Source organism: Stegostoma tigrinum, chromosome 1 (assembly GCF_030684315.1).
Source record: "Stegostoma tigrinum isolate sSteTig4 chromosome 1, sSteTig4.hap1, whole genome shotgun sequence".
Taxonomy (NCBI): Eukaryota; Metazoa; Chordata; class Chondrichthyes; order Orectolobiformes; family Stegostomatidae; genus Stegostoma; species Stegostoma tigrinum.
Window position 1 is genome coordinate 120863661 of NC_081354.1, and position 21179 is coordinate 120884839.

Genomic DNA, 21179 nt, shown 5'->3' on the forward strand with positions numbered 1-21179 from the left:
TCAGCTATTTCAAAACCTGTCAAAGTCATTCACCTTCTGTGAGATTCATGTATTTACTGCGCAGCATGTGGTTATGAAGAATGAGGCTACTATCTACAGTTTGACACTTCAAATTTGGTCATGACATATTCATTCCAGAAACATATGGAAGAAAATTGTTTATTCCAATTAAATAATGTCTGGAGAAAGAAACTATTATTTTGCTTCTTGCTAACTAGGCTTGAAAGATTGAGTACAATACAGCATCCGCATCCCATGCCCACCACCCGTAACACTCATCCCCAACCAGCTTAAATGCACATATACTCAGCACAATTCACTGCATCTTAAGTCGCATAAGAAATAAGCCAGAAGCTGGATTCCAACAAGAAATCACATTAAATTTCTGCTAACTATTCTTTCCAATAGAAGTATTTCGGAATATTTTCTTGACCATTCACAATGCAGAATGCAACATTGGGAGATGCTTGGTTAGTACAAATTTGGCTGGATGAACATCTGATTCAGCTGCTAAATTCCAATGTACCCATTATCAAAATTCCTCTCCACATTAAATTTAGTCTCAGAAAGAAACAGCTTTTCAGAAAACCAAACACTATCACATCTCCTCCGCTTCTGCCTTCTTGAAACAGGAAGGTATTTGAAAGTTCTGCGAGTAAAATAATCAGAACATGGTTGATTTTGGACTGTACCAACAAATGTCTGGCCATAAACAGTTTTTGATACACCCTAACAAGTGGACACAGCATAAGGAGGATAAATAAAAAAGTAGACTGGCAAGGTACCAAAAAAATATTTGACACAAACAGCTTTTAACCAAAGGCCAGACCTAAGCATAAAGTTTTGGGGCAATTAGTTGCACATAAATAAGAATTTAGTTGCAGGATAATCAGATTAAATCTCTTTGGGGAAAGTGATTTCCAAGAGATTTGAATGTTCTTGCTGATGAAAGGACAGACAATTTTAGATGGCAATTCTGCCTTCTTTTGTGGTGAATTTATAATTAATAAAAGGCTTTAACTCATCATTGGCACTACAACTTTGGAAACCATGAACACATGTTTGTTTCCAATGGTTTTCTTTGGCTCTTAAAACTATAATTTAGTTGCAGTCAAATGCTTGTAATCCAATTCCTAGAAAAAAGGGAAAACAGCAATGTGCCACACCAATACTGCAATGCTCAAGTTAATTCCACATTTAACTCTCACAAATCACTCATTGCACTAGTAGCATCAACCATTTGAAGTTAGACTTAAAGAAACCTTTTGTACTTTACCAATTTCCATAAGAACAAATTGGCTCAAAAAAGAGAAAACCTTCCAGTTTGCTTATATGAATATTCATAAAGCACAAAGTGATACCATATGTTAGATTGCTTATGTATCAAGCGAGAAGATAAACCAAAATGGACATGTGAATTAGTCTGTAAATGATGGTGCATTCTAACGATTGAGAAAAACAAATCTCTTGCCATTCAATTTTTTTCCTTCTCTGAAGTTGTAAAGGTAAACACAAGCTAAACAAATATTGCTGTTTGATTAAGGGACACTAATGATGGGGTGATGATCTCTTATCAAGCAATTAATTACAGTATAATCATCCTCTCACTTACAAATGCAATATTATGCAAAGTAACAAACTCCTGGTGCAGGGATAGGATCCCTACCTCTGAACCTGGAGCCTGGGTTCAAGTACCATCTGTTCTAGAAGCATGTAATAACACTGGACCAGTTGATTAGAAATACCTTTCTCATGTCCTCTACTAGACATGACACCCACTATAGATTCTGCATGAAGTTAAGATTCTGAAAATTTCAGTACGTGACAAGAAGTCAACCAACCTCATGAATTCCTCATGCAATGAGGCACCTGGATGTTACAATTTCAGTTGCTGCAACTCATTTTCTCATCAATCAACTGAGGCAGTCTCAATTGTCCCTTCTGAAATCAACTTCAACTTGCTCAAATACAAAGTCAACTTAAGTATTACTCAAAGAAAAATAGACATGTCCTACTATCAAAAGCTTTGTTTGTTAATCATCAGGACACTAATAAGACCATTAGATACCAAAAGGAAGCATGAGGAACTGTTGGATGAGGATAAGTGGATTCTAATTGGGCAAGGCATTGAAATGGAGAATGCACAGGGGAAAACACAATTACCCCATGCTGTTGTTTAATTGCACAAGGCCTGCATAAATTCTTCTCCTTCAGCAGGCCAGACCCAGACCATGAATATATGAGCAAACAGTGAACTTTGTTGTGAAACAGACTGACAATCTTAAAAAAGGTCATTAAGAGTCATTCTTAACACATTTGGGATTTTGAACAAGTTCTGTCCACCTACAGTATCGAATATTGCATAGGTTCTGAATTTTGCAAGCAACAGCTGGTTGAATATGATCAGTATTGCTTGTTGTGAATAGCTGAAGAGACATACTATTTAATACAATCTACCAGTCACTGGAACGTATGGCCTCTGCAGCTGGCACTGCACCAGCACTGAAACTGATACCCTATTACTCATTTGTGTGGTGAATGGATTGCCTTCCTGGCTTGACAGCAAAAAAATCATTAGCATTAGTTGAGAGAATACTACTGGCACTGCACCTGCATAACAGGAGCATGAAACTTTATCGATTGGTCAAACTTTTGAGGGTAACAGTAGTGCACAGTACACTTTTCAGGGCCAAAAGTGACACAGGTCTTGGGCAGGAGACACATTTACTTGAGACACAGTTAGGAATGATCTGTTCAGGTTGATTATCCCACACGGCAGCTATTAATATGCACAATTTCAAAATAAAGACTGAATGATGTGCAAATGCCTTGTGCACTATTTAAATGTTTGTTGACATGGCTATTCTTACAGCACATGAAACCATAGGAATCTCACTGTCTACTGCGAGCGTACCATGCAATGATAAGTTATTTGCAGCACTTTCAATTAGTACGTCAAAGAAACCAGCCTTATTAGACTATTCCATTTCAAAAGTGGATTTTAGCCTGGGATAGAACCCAATGTCCAGAAGGAAATTCTTACATGCAGACTTAAATCTTGCCAAAGTATCATCTACTGTTAGAAATATGCGATGGGGAGGTAGTTAGGGGTCATTCCAATGGGGAAAAAAAAAAGAAGGGTATCTCATATGAAAGCAGACAGAAATCCTAAAAGAAATTGCCCGAAAGGGGATTCCACAACAAACAATATCTGTTTGGGCAGACAGTGTCATTAAAAGCAATTTGCTAAGTTCATAAATTCAATGAATACAGACCACAAAATAAAAGCAACTCTGGAATACCATGACAGTGACCAGTACAAATATGAATAGCCTCCTGGAGCAGCATGTCAGTGAATAGACTTGCAAGGCACAACATAGTTATCAATATGCAGGTTTTCACCTTTGAAAAAAGGTGTGTGGGGATCCTTACTGTATACTTGGAAAACTAATTTAGAATAAGCTGCAGGAGCTTGCTTCAACTCAACTTCATGGTATGCATTTTGTGAATGTAATTGCAGCAAAACAGAGTTCACTGGAAGTGCTATGTGAAACTGACAGTAATTTCTAGAGTCAACACAAGGTTAAATGTGGAAATCCAAAAGGTATTAGTGATTCTTGCTTGACTACCGCATATACTGCTGCAGAACCCACAAACAAGCTTTCCAAGAAAAAATTACAACAATGAAATTGATAAATTTGACACTGCTACATTACTGTTAAAATTTGCCAAAAAGTTACGCCTTGTAACAGAGTTGAAGTTTTGTACTAATTCATAGCTACTGCATCACAGAGACATGGTTGCAGGGAGCTCAGGACTGGCACTTAAACATCCAAGGATTCACAACATATCGAAAAGACAGGAGGTGGGGCGAGGGGGTGGGGTGGCCTTGTTAGTTAAGAATGGAATTAAATCTACAGCACTGACGTGGGGTCAGAAGATGTGGAGTTTGTGTGGGTGGAATTGAGGAACCACAAAGGCAAAAAAAGAACTATAATGGGAGTTATGTACAGACCTACTAACAGTGATCAGGACCAGGGGTGCAAGATGCACCGAGAAATAAATAGGGCATGTCAGTAAGGCAAGGTCACGGTGATCATGGGGGACTTCAATATGCAGGTGGATTGGGTGAATAATGTTGCTGGTGGATCCAAAGAAACAGAATTCATGGAATGTTTGCAGAATGGCTTTTTGGAACAGCTTGTGATGGAGCCCACAAGGGAGCAGGCTATTCTGGACTTAGTGCTCTGTAATGAGCTGGACTTTATAAAAGAGCTTAAATTAAGGGAACACTTAGGAGGCAGCGATCATAATAACGTAGAGCTCAGTCTGCAGTTTGAAAGAGAGAAGGCAAAAATCAGATGTAATGGTGTTACAGTTAAATAAAGGTAATTACAGGGGCACGAGAGAGGAATTGACGAAAATTGACTGGAAGCAGAGCCTAGCGGGGAAGACAGTAGACCAACAATGGCAGGAGTTTCTGGGTATAATTGAGGACACAGTACAGAGGTTCATCCCAAAGAAAAGAAAGATTATCCGGCGTGGGATTAGACCCATGGCGGACAAAGGAAGTCAGGAAATATATCAAAGAAAAAAAGAGATAGCCTATAAAGTGGCCAAGAGCACTGGGAAATCAGAAGATTGGGAAGGCTACAAAAACAGACAGAGGATAACAAAGAGAGCAATAAGGAAGGAGAGGATCAAATATGAAGGTAGGCTAGCTAGTAATATTAGAAATGATAGTAAAAGCTTCTTTCAATACATAAAGAGACAAACGAGAGGCAAAAGTAGATATTGGGCCGCTCCAAATTGATGCTGGAAGGCTAGTGATGGGAGATAAGGCAATAGCTAAATAACTTAAGTACTTTGTCAGTCTTCACAGTGGAAGACATGAGTAGTTTGCCAACAATTAGGGCGAGCCGGGGGCAGAGTTGAATACGGTAGGCATTACAAAAGAGAAAGTGCTAGAAAAGCTGAAGGGTCGAAAAATTGATAAATCTCCTGGCCCCGATGGGCTACATCCTAGAGTTCTGAGGGAGGTGGCTGAGGAAATAGCAGAGGCTTTGGTCGTGATCTTTCAAAAGTCACTGGAGTTAGGGAAAGTCCCAGATGATTGGAAAATTGCTGTTCTAACTCCCTTCTTTAAGAAAGGATCAAGGCAAAAGATGGAAAATTATAGGTCGATTAGCCTAACCTCAGTAGTTGGTAAAATTCTAGAATCCATTGCCAAGGATGAGATTTCTAAATTCTTGGAAGTGCAGGGTCAGATTAAAACAAGTCAGCATGGTTTTAGTAAGGGGAGGTCGTGCCTGACAAACCTGTTAGAATTCTTTGCAGAGGTAACAAGTATGCTAGACCAGGGAAACCCAGTAGATATTATCTGTCTAGACTTCCAAAAGGCCTTTGATACGGTGCCTCACGGGAGGCTGCTGAGCAAGGTGAGGGCCCATGGTGTTCGAGGTGAGCTACTGGCTTGGATTGAGGATTGGCTGTCTGACAGAAGGCAGAGAGTTAGGATAAAAGGCTCTTTTTCGGAATGGGAACCGGTGACGAGTGGTGTCCCACAGGGTTCAGTGTTGGGGCCACAGCTGTTCACCTTAAATATTAATGATCTGGATGAAGGGACTGGGGGCATTCTGGTGAAGTTTGCCGATGATACGAAGATAGGTGGACAGGCAGGTAGGACTGAGGAGGTGGGGAGGCTGCAGAAAGATTTAGAGAGTTTAGGAGAGTGGCCCAGGAAATGGCTGATGAAATTCAATGTGAGCAAAGGTGAGGTTTTGCACTTTGGAAAAAAGAATACAGGCATGGACTATTTTCTAAATGGTGAGAAAATTTGCAAATCAGAAGTACAAAGGGATCTGGGAGTGTTGGTCCAGGATTCTCTAAAGGTTAACTTGCAGGTAGAGTCCGTAATTCAGAAAGCAAATATAATGTTGTCATTTATCTCAAGAGGGTTGGAATATAAAAGCAGTGATGTGCTTCTGAGGCTTTATAAGCCTCTAGTTAGGCCCCATTTAGAATACTGTGTCCAATTTTAGGCACCACACCTCAGGAAGAACATACTAGCCCTGGAGCGTGTCCAGCGGAGATTCACACAGATGATCACTGGAATGGTAAGTTTAATGTTTGATCAATGGCTGAGGATCCTGGGATTGTACTCATTAGAGTTTAGAAGGTTGAAGGGAGATCTAATGGAAACTTACAAGATAATGTATGGTTTAGAAGGGGTGGACGCTAGGAAGTTGTTTCCGTTAGGTGGGGAGACTAGGACCCGTGGGCACAGCCTTAAAATAAGAGACGGGGTAAATTTAAAACTGAAATGAGACGACATTTCTTCAGCCGGAGAGTGGTGGGCCTGTGGAATTCATTGCCGCAGAGTGCAGTGGAGGCCGGGACGTTGGATGCCTTCAAGGCAGAGATTGACAAATTCTTGATCTCAAAAGAAATCAAGGGCTACGGGGAGAGTGCAGAGAAGTGGTGTTGAAATGCCCAGCCATGATTTAAATGGTGGAGTGGACTTGATGGGACGAATGGCCACTCCTATGTCTTATGGTCTCCAGCCCGGGACAAATTATTTTTTGTGCAATGTCATATTTTGCATGATAATTTCGCCCCCCCGACCCCAATTTTATTAAAAGTGGCTGCACTGCACATCAGTCGTCATTCAACTCTCAAGAAAGTGTTCCCAAAGAAGAAAAAGGAAAGTATAATCAGTGCATTTTACTGACTCGACTGGCAGGCATTTTTTTGGTTAAACATGGTTTACCTGTATCACTGTTTCTGGGCACATGGACCCACATCTGATTTAAGTTTCCTTGGAAAAAAGACAAACCCAAGTCATAGAGATTAGTCAATCCTTGTGGGCAGATTTCCAAGAGGTCAGCAAGGAATACAACTGCTTGGTCACAAACCACAAAATCCTGGCCATCACTTATGCTGTCCCCTCCCAAAGCCATTTAAGTGCTAAAGAATCCATGTTATCAAGAATACAACTTTGCAGTCTTCAAGTAAAGCAACAGAATATTATTTTACTATGGAATAATCAATGATGGTATTGTATGAATTTTTCATGATATTTAGGGCCTGCAGATTAACATTTTATTCTATGACAGTACATGGAACAAGGCATGCACAACTTTTCCTAAGCTAATGAATACTGTGTAGGGATCATTTCTAATAAAAAATATTCCACATTAAAATAAAGTACAACTGAAGCATAATTTGGTTCATGCCTCTCTGAACTGCCTTTTATTTTGGGAAAAAATACTGATACGCTAACTTGCGCCAGCCATCACTAAGATTACTGTAGCTATAGAAACTGAGCACTTCAGCCCTTAGTCCTCGATTCCTGTAACAATTTTAGTATGATCAAAGTCTTCAAACTTGAACAGTATTTTCAAATAGATAACGAACATCCTATTCTTCACAATGATGGACAGGAAGGATAGTACCTCAGTGAAAGTTCACCTAGAGTGTTTGAACATTGGTAGGCAATGGTCTAGTGCTATTATCACTAGACTATTATTCCAAAGTCTCGGGTAATGTTTTGGGTTCAAATCCTGCCATGGCAGATGGTGGAATGTGAATTCCAATACTAAGTCAACCATTGCCGCTTGTCAGAAAAAACCCACCTGGTTCACTGATGCCCTTTAGGGAGGAAACTGCCATCCTTACCTGGTCTGGCCTACATGTGACACCAGATCCACAGCAGTTGATCTAACTGCCCTCTGGGCAATTGTGGGTGGGCGATAAATGCTGGTCCAACCAGTGATGCCCATATCCCATTAATAAATGTGCCTTAAAGTGAGGTTTATTGCACCTAAGAGAATTTAAGTGTCCATTGCATTGACCAGTACTGGTAATTTTTCACTAATAGTTGAAAGGTTTATTAGGCTTAGTGAGACACATTCTTAAAAATGGGAGGTCAATTAATAAAGGAATGGCAGCTTTCAGTTTTGAAAATGCAAGTCCTGCACTATGTGGGAATTCAAGGCAATTGTGTGTGTCCTGGAAAGCAACTTATGCAGGAAATGTTACAGCAGGTTGAGCTCTGGGATGCAAAACTTAAACAGTGGTTGGCCTCATTGCAGTGTATCAGTAAGGCTGAAAACTATGTGGAAAGCACGTTTTAGATGTGGTAGCTAAAGAATATGCTAGGAGAGCAGAAATAGCTGATCACCAAGCAGCTGAATCAAGCAGGGAGTTAGTATAGGAGTCACTCAAGTGCATCATACATTACCAGGATTGAGGTCGGAATTAGCGAGCAAGGTGATGGTTCATCTGGAAAATGCAGCCAGTGCCACATTCATGGCACTACCCGTGGCTCAGCCACACAGCAGGGTACAAGGCTGAAGAGTCACAGTGTTAGATGATTCGAAATTAAAGGAAAAGCAGAGAGTATTCCAGGATAGTGCACTGCTTTCCTGGTGCCAAAAATCAAGCACATTACAGAGCAGCAGCACAGCATCTGCAAGAGGACAAGAGTCAGCCAGTAGTTGTGATCCACATTGGACCAAGTTACGTATGTAGAAAAAGGAAAGGAACATGTGGTCCTGCTTCAAAATTTAGGGAACAAGGAGAAAATAGAGCAGGACTTCCAAAAGGTGACCTCAAGATTACTCCTCCTACTGCCAACACCAACTGAGTGTAGAAGTGTGACGATGAGGCAGACAATTTCACATCTGGAAAACTGCTACAAGACAGTAGACTTTAGATTGAGATACCGGACCGGCTTTGAGGGAAGATGGGTCCTACGTGGGTGAACGGTTTGCACCTGAACCAGGCTTGAACCCAGGGTCCTCGTAGGGGTCGATGGTCTGAGCTGTTGAGGATGGTTTAAACAAAATCAAAAAGGTTTTGAAACCATGAACAAATATCAGCAAGGAATACAAAAAAGTGTGCAGAACACTGAGGGATAGAAAAATCTAGAATGCAAAATAGCACGTTCATAGGTGGTGTCAGAGTTGGGTGAGAAAGTAATATAGTATTCTGAATCACGGTTATCGTGCATGTATGTTAATGCACGCAGTGTAGTAAACACGATTAGCAAGTTGCAGGCACGGAATGCCAAGTGGAAATATGACGTTGCAGTTAAAACAGAAACTGGCTCAAGGAAAGGCAGGAATGGATATTAAGTTTTCCTGGATACAAGAGATTTAGGTAAAATAGACAACTATAAAAATGGGAGATGAATGGGAATTTGGATTGAGGAGAGCATTGTGGTGCTGGAAAAAGAAGGAATGTCCAGAGGAATCAATCCCACTAGAACGAAGGAACAAAAAAAATCTACAATGGCATTGTTCCATGTAGTCTAAAGGCCACAGACTAATGACAAGGATAGAGGAATAACTTGGTAAGGAAATTATGGTGAGATGCAAAAAAATGAGAGAATAATTTTAAAGAGGGACTTTAATTATCAGACTAGCCTGGGATAGTTGGAGTGCAAAAGAATAGAAGTTGACAGGGGTTCCTTAAATATGTTCTGGGCAATGTTCTACATTGTATGTTTTCAGTCCTAGAAGAAAGGAGGCACTACTAGGTGTTGAGAAGGAGGTGGAAAAAGTAAACCAAGTATCATTGGGAAAATGTTGAAGACAATGATCACTTTCATAGAAGGTTTACATGAGACTAGTGGAATATAGACAAACTAGAACAAGACTCATTAATTGGTGGAAGGTCAATTTCAACAAAGAATGAACTGATCTGGGAATAAATTGGTTGGCAGAAAAATAAAGACTACTTTCAAAGAAGTGATGGTCACTAAAGAGTCAAGGTGGTTACCCTCAAAAGGAAAAGGCATGAATTCAAAGTTCACTGGATGAGAGGAGAGGTAGAAACTGAGGAAAGAAAAAGAAAGTGTTTATGGCAGGTGTCGGGTAGAAATTAGACAGTCAGCTTGAATACAGAAGGTTCATAGGGATGTTGAAAAAACAGAAGGGGAACATCAAAAGAGACTGACAGCTAACAAAGGGAATCTCAAAATCTTATATACAAAAAAAGGGGTGAATTCAGGAAAGGGGAGGGGCAGATTTAAGTACAGGGAACATGGCTGATATATTAACTGACTTCTTTGCATCTATCCTTACCAAAGGAAAATATCCTACCCAGGCGATGGTGATAGAGAAGGAATTCAGAAGAAGAGTTTAAAATTGATAAGGTGGTGATAAATGGATAGGTGGGCTGTGCTTGACAAGATGCATTCACACACCCCAAAAGGAAATGAAAATGGAAATTGCAAAGGCACTGACAATTTTTCAGTTTCGTTAAACTCAGGGTGGCAATAAAGGGCTGAAGAATTGCACTGTTAAGCACTTTTTGAAAAAGAAAAATGCAAGAATAGGCAAAGCAATGACAAGTTTTTTTCGTCTGAAGATGGGTCTAGGCCCAAAACGTCAGCTTTCCTGCTCGGCCTGCTGTGTTCATCCAGCTCTACACCTTGTCGTCTCAGATTCTCCAGTTCCTATCTCTGAAACAAGTTAGTATAACTTTGGTGGGTGGGAAACTTTCAAAGAAAAAGGTCAGGACAAAAATCAACAACTAAACAGGGGTTAATTATGAAATCCACTCTGGTTCTTTACAATGCAAAAAAAACACTCATACGTCAGTGTCATCCTAGAGTTTTTTTTTGTTTGAGGTAATAGAAAGGGCTAATTGGGGTATGGTGTACCTGGTATTCCCAAGACGTTGGATATGGTAGTGCAAAACTGAGTTCATGGATTAACAGGGCTACTAGCGCCCATGATAAAGTCTGTGGAGTGAGCTGAAAATGCGTAATGGTTATTGGATTTTTTCAGGCTGGAGCAAGATTTGTAATGGAGGGGGAAAATTCACGTGGCGTACCCAAGAGCCTGTATTGGAATTCTGCTTTTCCTGATATATTGATGATCTAGACCTTGGCTTATAGAGGACAATGTCAAAATTTGCACATGAAATTAACTCTGAAGCATTGTTAACAGTAAAGATGATGATGCAGAACCTCAGGAGAACAGACAAGCTGGTGGATTGGATGGACAGATAGCAGATAAACTTTAACGCAGACAAGCGGGAGATGATCCATTTGTTAGGAAGAACAGAGAAAGGGTTGAAAATCAAGGGTACGGTTCTAAAGGGATGCAGGGGCAGAGGGTGTATGTGTGCATAAGGCATGAAAAGGTGGTCGGACAGGTTGAGAGCAGTTAGCAACATATACTGTGTTAAAGGCTTTTGTTTTTAAATTATTAAAAACAAGGACTCCGAGCAAGAGCAAGGAACTTATGTTGAACTAGTACAAGACTCTAGCCTCAGCTGACATACTGTGTCCAGTCCTGGGCACCACACTTTAAAAAGGACACAAACACAGGTGCACAAGAGGTTTATGAAAACAGTTCCAAGGCAGAAGAGAATTAAAGCGGACACCATTTGCCTTAGTTAGGAGACTGACAGCAGATCTGTTAGAAGTTTTCAAAGTCACAACAGGTCATAACAAAGAGGAGGACAATGTTCCCATTCATGTAAAAGGTTCAAGAAAAAAAAGGCACATACTTAAAAGAGTACATAAAAGTATATGAAGGAAAAGGTTTTCCTCCTAGCAACCAAAGAGGGTACAGCAATAATTGAGTGTTTGGTGAAGGTAATTTTGCTTAAGATATTCAAAAGGAAGAATTTCTGGATTCCACGAGAAGGCCAGAAAAAGGCTCGAAGAGGTGATCATTTAAACAGCCAGCACAGATATGATGGCTGGACAACCACCTGGGAGATAAAAATGTTGTAACCTTGGGGCAACAGTATCTTAGGAAAGAAAAGCAAGACAAAACACAATGCTGATAACTGTAAACTGAATTTAATTTTTCTTGTGCGAGGACGATAACTTATAGTAGGTTGAAGAGAATGGCATTTGCAGGATATAGAGTCATGCAAGGCTCAGCCTATGAAACTGCAAATGGATTACTGTAGCACAGATAATTGAAGTCTCACTGTAAAGTGCTTAGGACCTTTTTCTCCCTTTAAAAGCACTTCCCACATGCAAGCTGCTGTCACAAGTGTGCAGTGGAATGCAAGCTAACTGAAAGGAGTAAATTTGCACACTATTCCAAATGTTTCCAGAACCAGCTATTCCATCTTCCTAGAACAAGGCTGCTGCCCAAATTTATTTTGAACAGAACACAGATTTTGCATACACTGGTGAAAGATTAGAATTTATCCTGTTGACTCATCCAGTTGGTTCAGCATGGGGGGGTGGTGGAGGAATACAGTACTGAGCTCAATAAATCAGCCATGATCATGTATGACGGAATAGGCTTGAACAGTTAAAATCATCTAACCCGGCTCCTACCTTCTACATTCCAAGGTCCATAAGGCTGAGGAACAATTCAATGAATGGCAGTCACTCCTCGTATTAGTTGTGGCTCAACTGCTAGCAGGTTCACTCAGTCAGAAATCTGTGACGTCCCATCCCAAGGACTGAAGCACAAAAACCTGGGTGCAACGTGTACCCTCTGGAGGTAAGATGCTGAACCTTTCAAACGGGTGTTAAAGATATACCAGGACTATTCAAGTTTCTCCAGTGTTCTGAACAGTACTCATCTCTCAACAAACACTTTTTAAAAAAACCCCAGGTTATCACCACAACTGCTGTTAAGAGACAGTTCACTGCAAGCCATCAGCATGCCATCTCTTCCAGCACAAACTACATTTGTTGTAAAGCACTTTGAAACATCAAGGACCTTTTTCAAGACCTCCACAAGCCTGTTCTTCTCTTTTTCCACAAAACTAGTACAAAACTCTTACTTCTGTTCCTCCTTTAGTTTTAAAAGTGCAAATCTCATATGAGAATGCAAAATGCATAACTAGTTATAAAGACATAAGAAATAGTAGCAAGAGCGGACCATAAAGCCCCTCCAACTTTGTTATTCAACGTGACTGTGGCTGATCCTCTACCTGAACTCCACTTTCCCGTAACTAATCACTGGAAATCCAGGACGCACGCTGATTTCTTTAAAAAACAGGAGTCGCAGGGCAAGTGTCATGAGGGAGCAGGAGTGCAGGCATGGGCAAGGTCAGGGGTGTGGCTTTCAATGGTTGCCACCCTTTCACCATCCCAAATCCACACCAACCAGCAGATTCAGGTAAACAGAAGCCACCTAACCTACAAAGCCAAGCAGGTAGACCACCTTGGTTGCCACGTAGAGAAAGCAGCCATGCTTGTCACCCATCAGGAAGACAGGTAAAATTGAGCTGGTGGTGCGTTTAGGCCCTTAAGCATTGTAAATAGCCTGCAACTGGGCTGAGGTTCGTGGGAAGTGAGGGGTACCTTACCACTGCTGACGGGTCCAACAATTTGCTTTTATCACCTTGTTTTGCCATTTCCAGAGAGGACAAAATTCTGTGTATAAACAGTTAAATCTCATGCACTGCAATGCATCCCAACAAAACAAACTTAAAGCAACTTGGCAGCTGCCTTACAGCAGATTCACCTTAGGATTCAGGCATCCCTTAAGACACTTGAGATTTAAAATTTAATGGACAATTTTTAGGACTAAAAGCAGGGCAATGATAAACAAGTTCTCAAACAAATCTTCTTGCCCAATGTTTTAACTTTTTGTTCAACAAACTTTTTAAAACAAACCTGCCAATTTGTAAAGAAAAATGCTCATAAGAGTACAATATTTTATTGTACAAAAAAAAGGCTTTTTCTTTTTTTCACAATCATATGTGCTTTCTTTCCTGTGCACAAAAAAATAAATTAAATGGTTATGACAAAGCTTGCCAGTGTACCAAAATATTTTTTTCACCAATCTCTTTGCACAGAGTAATATTGCCCTTGATTTTTTACTGTTAAGGTTAGGAGACAGGAAAAAGTAAATAAAGTTAGGATATGTCCAAGACTGAAAGGGCCAACAAAACTAATTCCTATTTGATTATGGCACAGCTTTGCAGATGTTCCAATGCTGCAGACGTATAGTCTACCAAACACCATCCATTATATAGAAATACTTCAAAATAAGTCATCTAAAATTTCTGCAGTGAGTGAAAAATGATTACAAGTGTCAAACAGTGACATTTCTACGCAAAATGTAAAAGTGTGTTCAGTGTGATAAAGTCTAATGCTAGCTTAAGCCAAATCTTCGGGAGAGGTTAAGAGATATTTATTCCACAATTGCTATGCATACATGTAGAAGTAAATGATGTCAATATAAGCAAGGGTTAAAAAAAAACAACAATTCATGGCATTGTGGACCAAACCTGATGAATACAAAAACAGGTAGTAAACCGAATGAAGGCTTTCCTTCTTTTCCACAACAGAAAAGTAAAAGCAAGTGAATATTTTGAAATGCCGAACCATTTAGCAAAACTAAACAAAAAACAGTATCTGCAATTTTCCATTTAAATATTGCCTTCGTCCCTGTTCTCAGATGTGCCACGGGTTGTGAAATGCTGCAAGTACTGTTACTATTATCCTGCAAGGAAGTGTCACTTGTTTGTGCACAGAAAGGTCCAATAAACTATGATGGGACCAATATCTAGAAAAACTGAGTGATGTTGATCAAGGGATCATTATCAGCCAGGACATTAGAGAAAACACCGCTTCTCTTCTTTAGTTAGTTAAATATCATGCCGAAATACATTACCTACACAAGGGTAGCACTCCTTCAGTTCCTCACTTGTGTCAATCTGGATTACACGTTCAAGTCTCTGGAGAGAGCCTTTAGCTACCAACCTTTTGAATGCGAAAGTCAAGGCTGACATCTACTTCAGTAATTCCACCAGTAATATTTAAGAAACACACAGTCTTCAAGTTAAATTTCTTGTTTTGACTATTAGCATTGGGCAGACACTCTTCATTTCATCAAATTACTCACTTACTCGCTGCTGTGCGTTTATGAATTTTGGGGGACAGTGGGGAGAGAGGAGAGAGACAATAATAGGGAAAGGTAGATCCCATATGCCTGGAATCAACAGAAAGATACCAACATCTGACCTTGATCCCTCTAATATGATGATTGGCAGTCAATCACTTGCAATACTGAGCCAATCATATCTGGCTCTGAACCTGACCTTGGTTGACCTCAGACTGCAGCAAGACATGCTTGAAGAGAGAATTGATTTTTTGAGTGTGCACTACACAAAAGTCATATTAAAAAATGATAAAAAAAGTACTTTGTAGTCAGAGTCCTTTGAAGCAAAGCAAGAAAAACACTTGCTAAAATCATTTATCAATTTCAAAATCATTATGCAGTTTTTAAGCTACCTGTCCAAAATGTGATACCAATATCTGTACTCAATCTCTTGATTTGTATTGTAATAAGTTTGATGCAAAACAGCATCTATGTTAACTATAACACATGTCCACATGTCATTTGTGACTGAATTTCAAATCTGCTGTGCACAAAATTTTAATAGATAATTAATATAATGCAAAAAAGACTTGTTTGTGCACAGATTTAACATTAGTCACATATTAAACATGTACATAAATAGCTTAGAGTGGATGACTTCAATTCTGTCTTCTGAATGACTCTCAGGATTCTGTCACCAACTGATACGAAAGCTGTGTCAAAACAAAGGGCAGAAGATTCAATATTGTTCAACAGAACTTTTAAATGAATTAATATCTAGAAAGTTGAAGTAGCAATTATAACCTGTTATAATTCTCTGTAGATATCATTGGCCCTAAACCCCACAAAGTTCAGTTAGAAACGTGGTCAAAGCAATGTAAATATCTCAATTTCCTCCCATTAATTACTGAAAATTCTGCTTTCTCCAACTTGCCCAATAAAGCTGTAAGAGAATCACAATTAGAAGACCTTTCATTCTCACATGAAATTGAGCAAAACCCTCAAAAATGGAGATAAAAATGTGCCTTTTTGTACTTAGATACAGAAAAGAGCAATTGCAAGTTTCAATACTGTACAACGTGGCCACTGCTTATCAGTTTGATGCACATCTAATTAAAGATGCACATTTTTCATAACAATTGCAAATGAACGACCAACCTGACAATTTCTCAAGTCTTATAGATAAAAGAGCCACTTTGTGTTCCAAGATTTTCCCCATCTGAAAAGTACTACAGGAGAGAAAATAAAATGTTTGCAAGAAGAGGCCTGTACTAAGTCAAACAGATTTTTCTCAGCTACTGCAAATGCCACATTTGGAAGGGAGTCCACTGTAATTGTATATTCAAAGATAACAGAACTTTCAAACCCTTCAGATTTGGTTCTCCTGAAACTGAAACACTCACCACTCATTTCCTCTCAATTACAGAGGTGCTGCCATGTTTGTCATGATATTTATGGCCTAAAGGATAATTATTTTAACTAGGATTGTGATCAGTGCAATATCCATGTTTACTTTTACAATCACATGACAAAGCATTTTATTTCCAAAACACAAAGTGGTGAAGAGTTCCTGACCTGGCTTGGTAAGATTAGGTAACATTTCTCACCAGGAATACTGAGACTCAATGCTTTCTAGCAAATACAAACCATGCATGTAATGTGAAGGTCCCATTTACATTTTGTCTGTAAACTCGATTTATTGCAAGTTCACACTTTAAACTGAACTTGCATCTATATTTCATGCAATGCCAAGACTTGGGACAGGTCCTTGGTATTACATGTGGGATAGGATAATTGTGTGCAAACTTAGTTGAACAGTTGAAAGGATCTGTATTTTATTATTTATACCAAGATGGACCAAAAGAATATTCACTAATTTTTTTATAATTCACTACACAATATCTACTTCAACCAGTCACTGGAGAAAATAATAGATCACAAAAGGCTAGCATCAAACAAGTAATTTGATAATAGTGATTTGGGGAGACAACAAAAGATAATTGCCACTCATTCCTGCTGCAGGAATAATTACATTAAAAGAGTTGTTTTTGCTATGTTCTTGAATTTGTTATTACACTGATTAAAAATAAAGCGACATTGGAAGCTAGTGTTTCATTCTACTGGATAAACTCATATGCTGAAGTAATCGGCCCTATAAAGAGTTGAGCAAATGCTTCAGAGCAGAAAGAAATATTTGATACTCAGCATGCTAATTCAAACAAAATTAGATTTTATTGAGCTTATAAACAGGTTTATCAACTTAAACAATAGTTTTTTTTCAAAATTTATGATTGACAACCAAAAACAAGTTTATTTCAATAATATGGATGTGCTAAAGATAATCAACCACAGGTCAAGATTATAAAATAACCACATTCTTACATATTGTGCAGCTGAAAATATATTTCAACACAAAAGTAGAAAATCATGTATAGCAAACAAAGGCTTATTGCAAATAATAAGTTACACATGCAAAATTCGTGGGAAGCTAGTAAATACTACACAAGCTCATTTTTATTTTGGAAACCATTAGCACTGAATGGTGATTATCTGAAAGACCGGGTCTAGCTTAAGTAGGCACATGGTCAAAGTGTCAAAGATTTTAAATTGTATGTGCATGTGCAGGCAGATGGGGGCAGGTACAAATGCCTTCAGGACAGAAGGAATGTGGTTTAAACAACATGGCCTACGATGAGATATCAGTCAAACACTGGTGTAGTACATTAAATTCTAACAATACAAGCCTGCAGTGAGGGATTTTGCTAATTCAGTTTTCATACAATGAAACAAGAGCTATATCAATTAATGACATAAAAGAATAGGCAGCAATTAACCATCCAGCAGCTAACTGAGCTCTTCATTTGCTCTGAAGTAGCACAGCCATAAACAAAGTTAGCCCTGAGCTACTAGTTAAAAGACACAATGCGGTAGTGACCAAAATCCAACAAGTACTGTCTATTCAAATAGATAAAATTAAAGAACTGCTAAGGCTGTACTTAACACTTTCAACAGCCTATTATTTTCCACTATTACAGAGAATGATAGACCCATAAGAAACATTTCTCAAAGTTATAAATGCTGTACATCATTGTCAGCAAACACCAGCCATTGGAACAGAGGTGGATGTTCACACAACTCCTTATCAAAGTCATCACAAGGGTATGATAAATAATTAAGTCAAAAAATTAGTAAGTTGATTTTTCATATGGTTGTGACAAAGATGCCAGCTTAGCCCTTACACTAAGAAAAGCCTCAGAGGAGTGGTTTTAATCACTTGATGACCTTGACAATAATTACACATTTTACAAGCATTGCACAAACTACCATGTTGATACAGGTTTATAACAAAACTGCAGTCTGACCAGTCACACCCAAAATTAAGTTCAATGATATTACTGTCTCCTATGACAGCAAATAGTTTTATACATTTTCAAGAGAACAAAAATGAGACCAACATATCCAGATATTTCCTTTCATTTATCCACGTAAGATTCTAAGCAAAAGATTTTTCCTTCACACCAAAGATGTTTGCCCTAAGTTTGACTCAAATTGATGGCTTCTCAAAACTACTATCATGACAAATATTTTATTGTTACTTGAAGCAAATCTGAAAATGTTTCCTTTGGTTCATTCCCTCAATTTCCATGAAATTCCCATTTTTCCTTTGAACACGTCAAACTTCTGATAGATTACACATTCAAAGTCTATCTCAGATAATCCTGACATTGTATTTAGCCATATCAAATTGATCCAGGTGGGAGGATGTTGAAGAGTGTGGAGGACTGGAAAAAAGGGGACATCTAAAAGAAAGTCAGCTATAATGTTCAGTGTCATGAGGGAGACTTGTCATGAGTGAGAGGCACAATACTGTGTCTGAACTATGCAATCAATATGGGGACAGGGAAGGGGGGAGAAACTAAGGCTACTCGTCTCACTCAAAAATAAGTCCCATCTCCAAAAATTTATTGAGCTAGAGCCAAATATTCCCGACAGCAGAACCACGGAAAATCAAAGCTGTCCAAATCCTGCAGGGGTTCCTCCTCTCGAAAAAAATGCCTCTAAAACCCTTGACATCGTTCTTGTTAAAAGCTACTAAAGCTCGCCTGTGTCTCCGAGAAGATTGCATCTTTTATTTATCGTCTCTTGGCTTATTTTCACAGTGAATTCCTGGCTAAATGCAATCAGCCAAGAACCTCCCTGTACGCGCTGCTTGTCATTCTTGATCGGTTGCATGCGGAGAATCAAGCGCAAAAAAAACTCAAAAGCCCAACACAACCGGCCACTACTACTTTCTAAAAATTATATATAAACAAAATTAAACTTGAACGTGAACAAAACTGATGTATTTCGAAAGGCAATAGGGAAAGATAAATGCTGAGCCAATGTGAAAGCTAGTATTTCAATAAGAAAAAAAGGGGCCGAAGAATGCCAAATACACACTGGGCGAGAAGCCCTTTAGGCGGAAGGGCACTGCGCCCAATGAGACTCTGGAAAACAAATGATCATGCAGAAAATCACGTTTGCAGATTGCTTTAGAATTCCAATTAACCACAGACCAAGAGGGGATGGAAAACAACAAGCCTGACCATTGAGATTAGTGATGAAAGATGGGGTGGAGGGGGGTTGATTCGGGGAACAAACTTAAATCTGGTTTGGTCAGCGGAAGGCTTGCACCCTGGATGGATCTCCCCCCTCTCAATTCTTCGTGGGATGAAAGGATCTCTGCAGCCAGTCTGTCACTAGCCTGCACACATTTCTCCCCCCAGTGACTTTAACAAGGCAGTGAAGAAAGCTCCATTGTCCGACGATGGAGGGTGATAGAAACAGAAAAGGACAAATAATAAACATGAAAATGGGAACAAAGTAACGAGGCGGTGCGAAGGCAATGCCTGACTGCTATTTGATATGCGCAATTGGCAAATATAACAAGGATCCAACAAAAGCTACTCCCCTCCTCATACCTCAAGTATTTCAGAGGAAAGAAAAGTGAAAATAAATGATAGGTACATATTATATTCTACATTGCTTCTCCGTCGTCACCCTCATTGTCAATCCTTTATACTGGAACTCCAGAATCCAGATCCTGGTTTTTTAAAAATTCTGCAAGGTTACCAAGACTGCCGTCTTTCTGTGGGACGAGAGGAATTTGGAGTTCCCTCCTGAAACAAACATTTTGTCTGCCCCCTGTTCAGTAGCAATGACACATCCCCGCAAACATTTCCAAACAACATATCTTTACAAATAAAAGAGTGCTGCAAAATAGGACGCCATCTTTTCTGAAAGATCAGGAGTATTTTTTTGGGGAGGGGTGGGGGAAATTCTTTGTGGAAGCGAACATTTCAAACAATCTACACCAACTCCGTGCCATATCTGAAAGGAACACCAGGCTGTGAGTGACAGGGTTAAAATCCAACGCTGTCCCGAGTCATCAGACGGAATGCTGTCCCTTTAAAATAAAGGGTGTATTGTGCACACTTCTTCACCTGGCTTACTCTTTAAATTCCTGACGTGGGCACAGAATGCATTCTCCTCTGGGCTTCAGGTTTGGTTAAAGAGCCAGAGGGGAAAAAGGAGGACGAGGGGAGGAGAAGAGAGCTGAGGTGGAGCGGGAGGGGGGATACTTACCGACTTGAAGGACATTGTCCACACAGCCGCTTTCCAACAGTGCGATGCCCCGTTTAAAAGGCAGTCTGCTCTCATCGTCCCCTCCATCCTCGGCTGAATAATTGAATGAGGAATACATACAAATTTCCCGTTCATTCCTAGGAAACGACCAGTAGACGATTCGCCTCTGAACGGGCTCCGGGATGCGGGTGAAACGCTCTTCCACTTGCTGGAAAGGCCACTTCTCCGCTACTTTCCTGGCGCTAATGTCCAGCAGCGACTCCGGATTGTAGCTTTTGCCGGCCGGGGCCGCCCTCTGCGGCGCTTTGGAAGGGTTAAAGCCAGGCCTGCAGCAGAGCCGTTTTGCGGGTGGCTGACCGCGCTCCGCCATACTGCCTCGCTTCGCTACTGTTACATTGAAACGGAAGTTATGTACATTATAAGAGAAGCCTTTATCTGTTTACAATGAGGGCGCGCCTCGGTGCGGCAAAAAAGGTCACACGCTCCTAATATGGGGATACCGGGGGGCCGGCCCTCAGCGCCGGTGAACTCCTCTGATTGCCATCGCCGGGCGGAATGGGCGGGAGCAGGGCGTTCCCGAGTTCACCGTCTGCCCCGCCCACACCTTACATGGGCGTTCGCTCCATAATGGGAATAGAAGGCCGAGTCACTGCGTTCTCATTCTCAATTCCAAACGGACACGCCCCCCGACTTCCCCCCCCCTAAACACACACACACACACACACACACACACACAGA

At 40.1% G+C, this 21179-nt stretch overlaps 1 protein-coding gene across 1 annotated transcript in view; it reads right to left on the reverse strand.

Annotated features, from left to right (window-relative positions):
- The window catches only part of LOC125456169 (zinc finger SWIM domain-containing protein 6), a 198262-nt gene extending 177386 nt beyond the window's left edge, over positions 1-20876 (reverse strand). The window contains exon 1 of the mRNA XM_048538990.2: positions 20442-20876. Coding sequence (XP_048394947.1) covers positions 20442-20811 — 370 coding nt within the window. The 5' untranslated portion in view covers positions 20812-20876. The remainder of the gene's footprint in view (positions 1-20441) is intronic.
- Between the last annotated feature and the right edge of the window lie 303 nt (positions 20877-21179).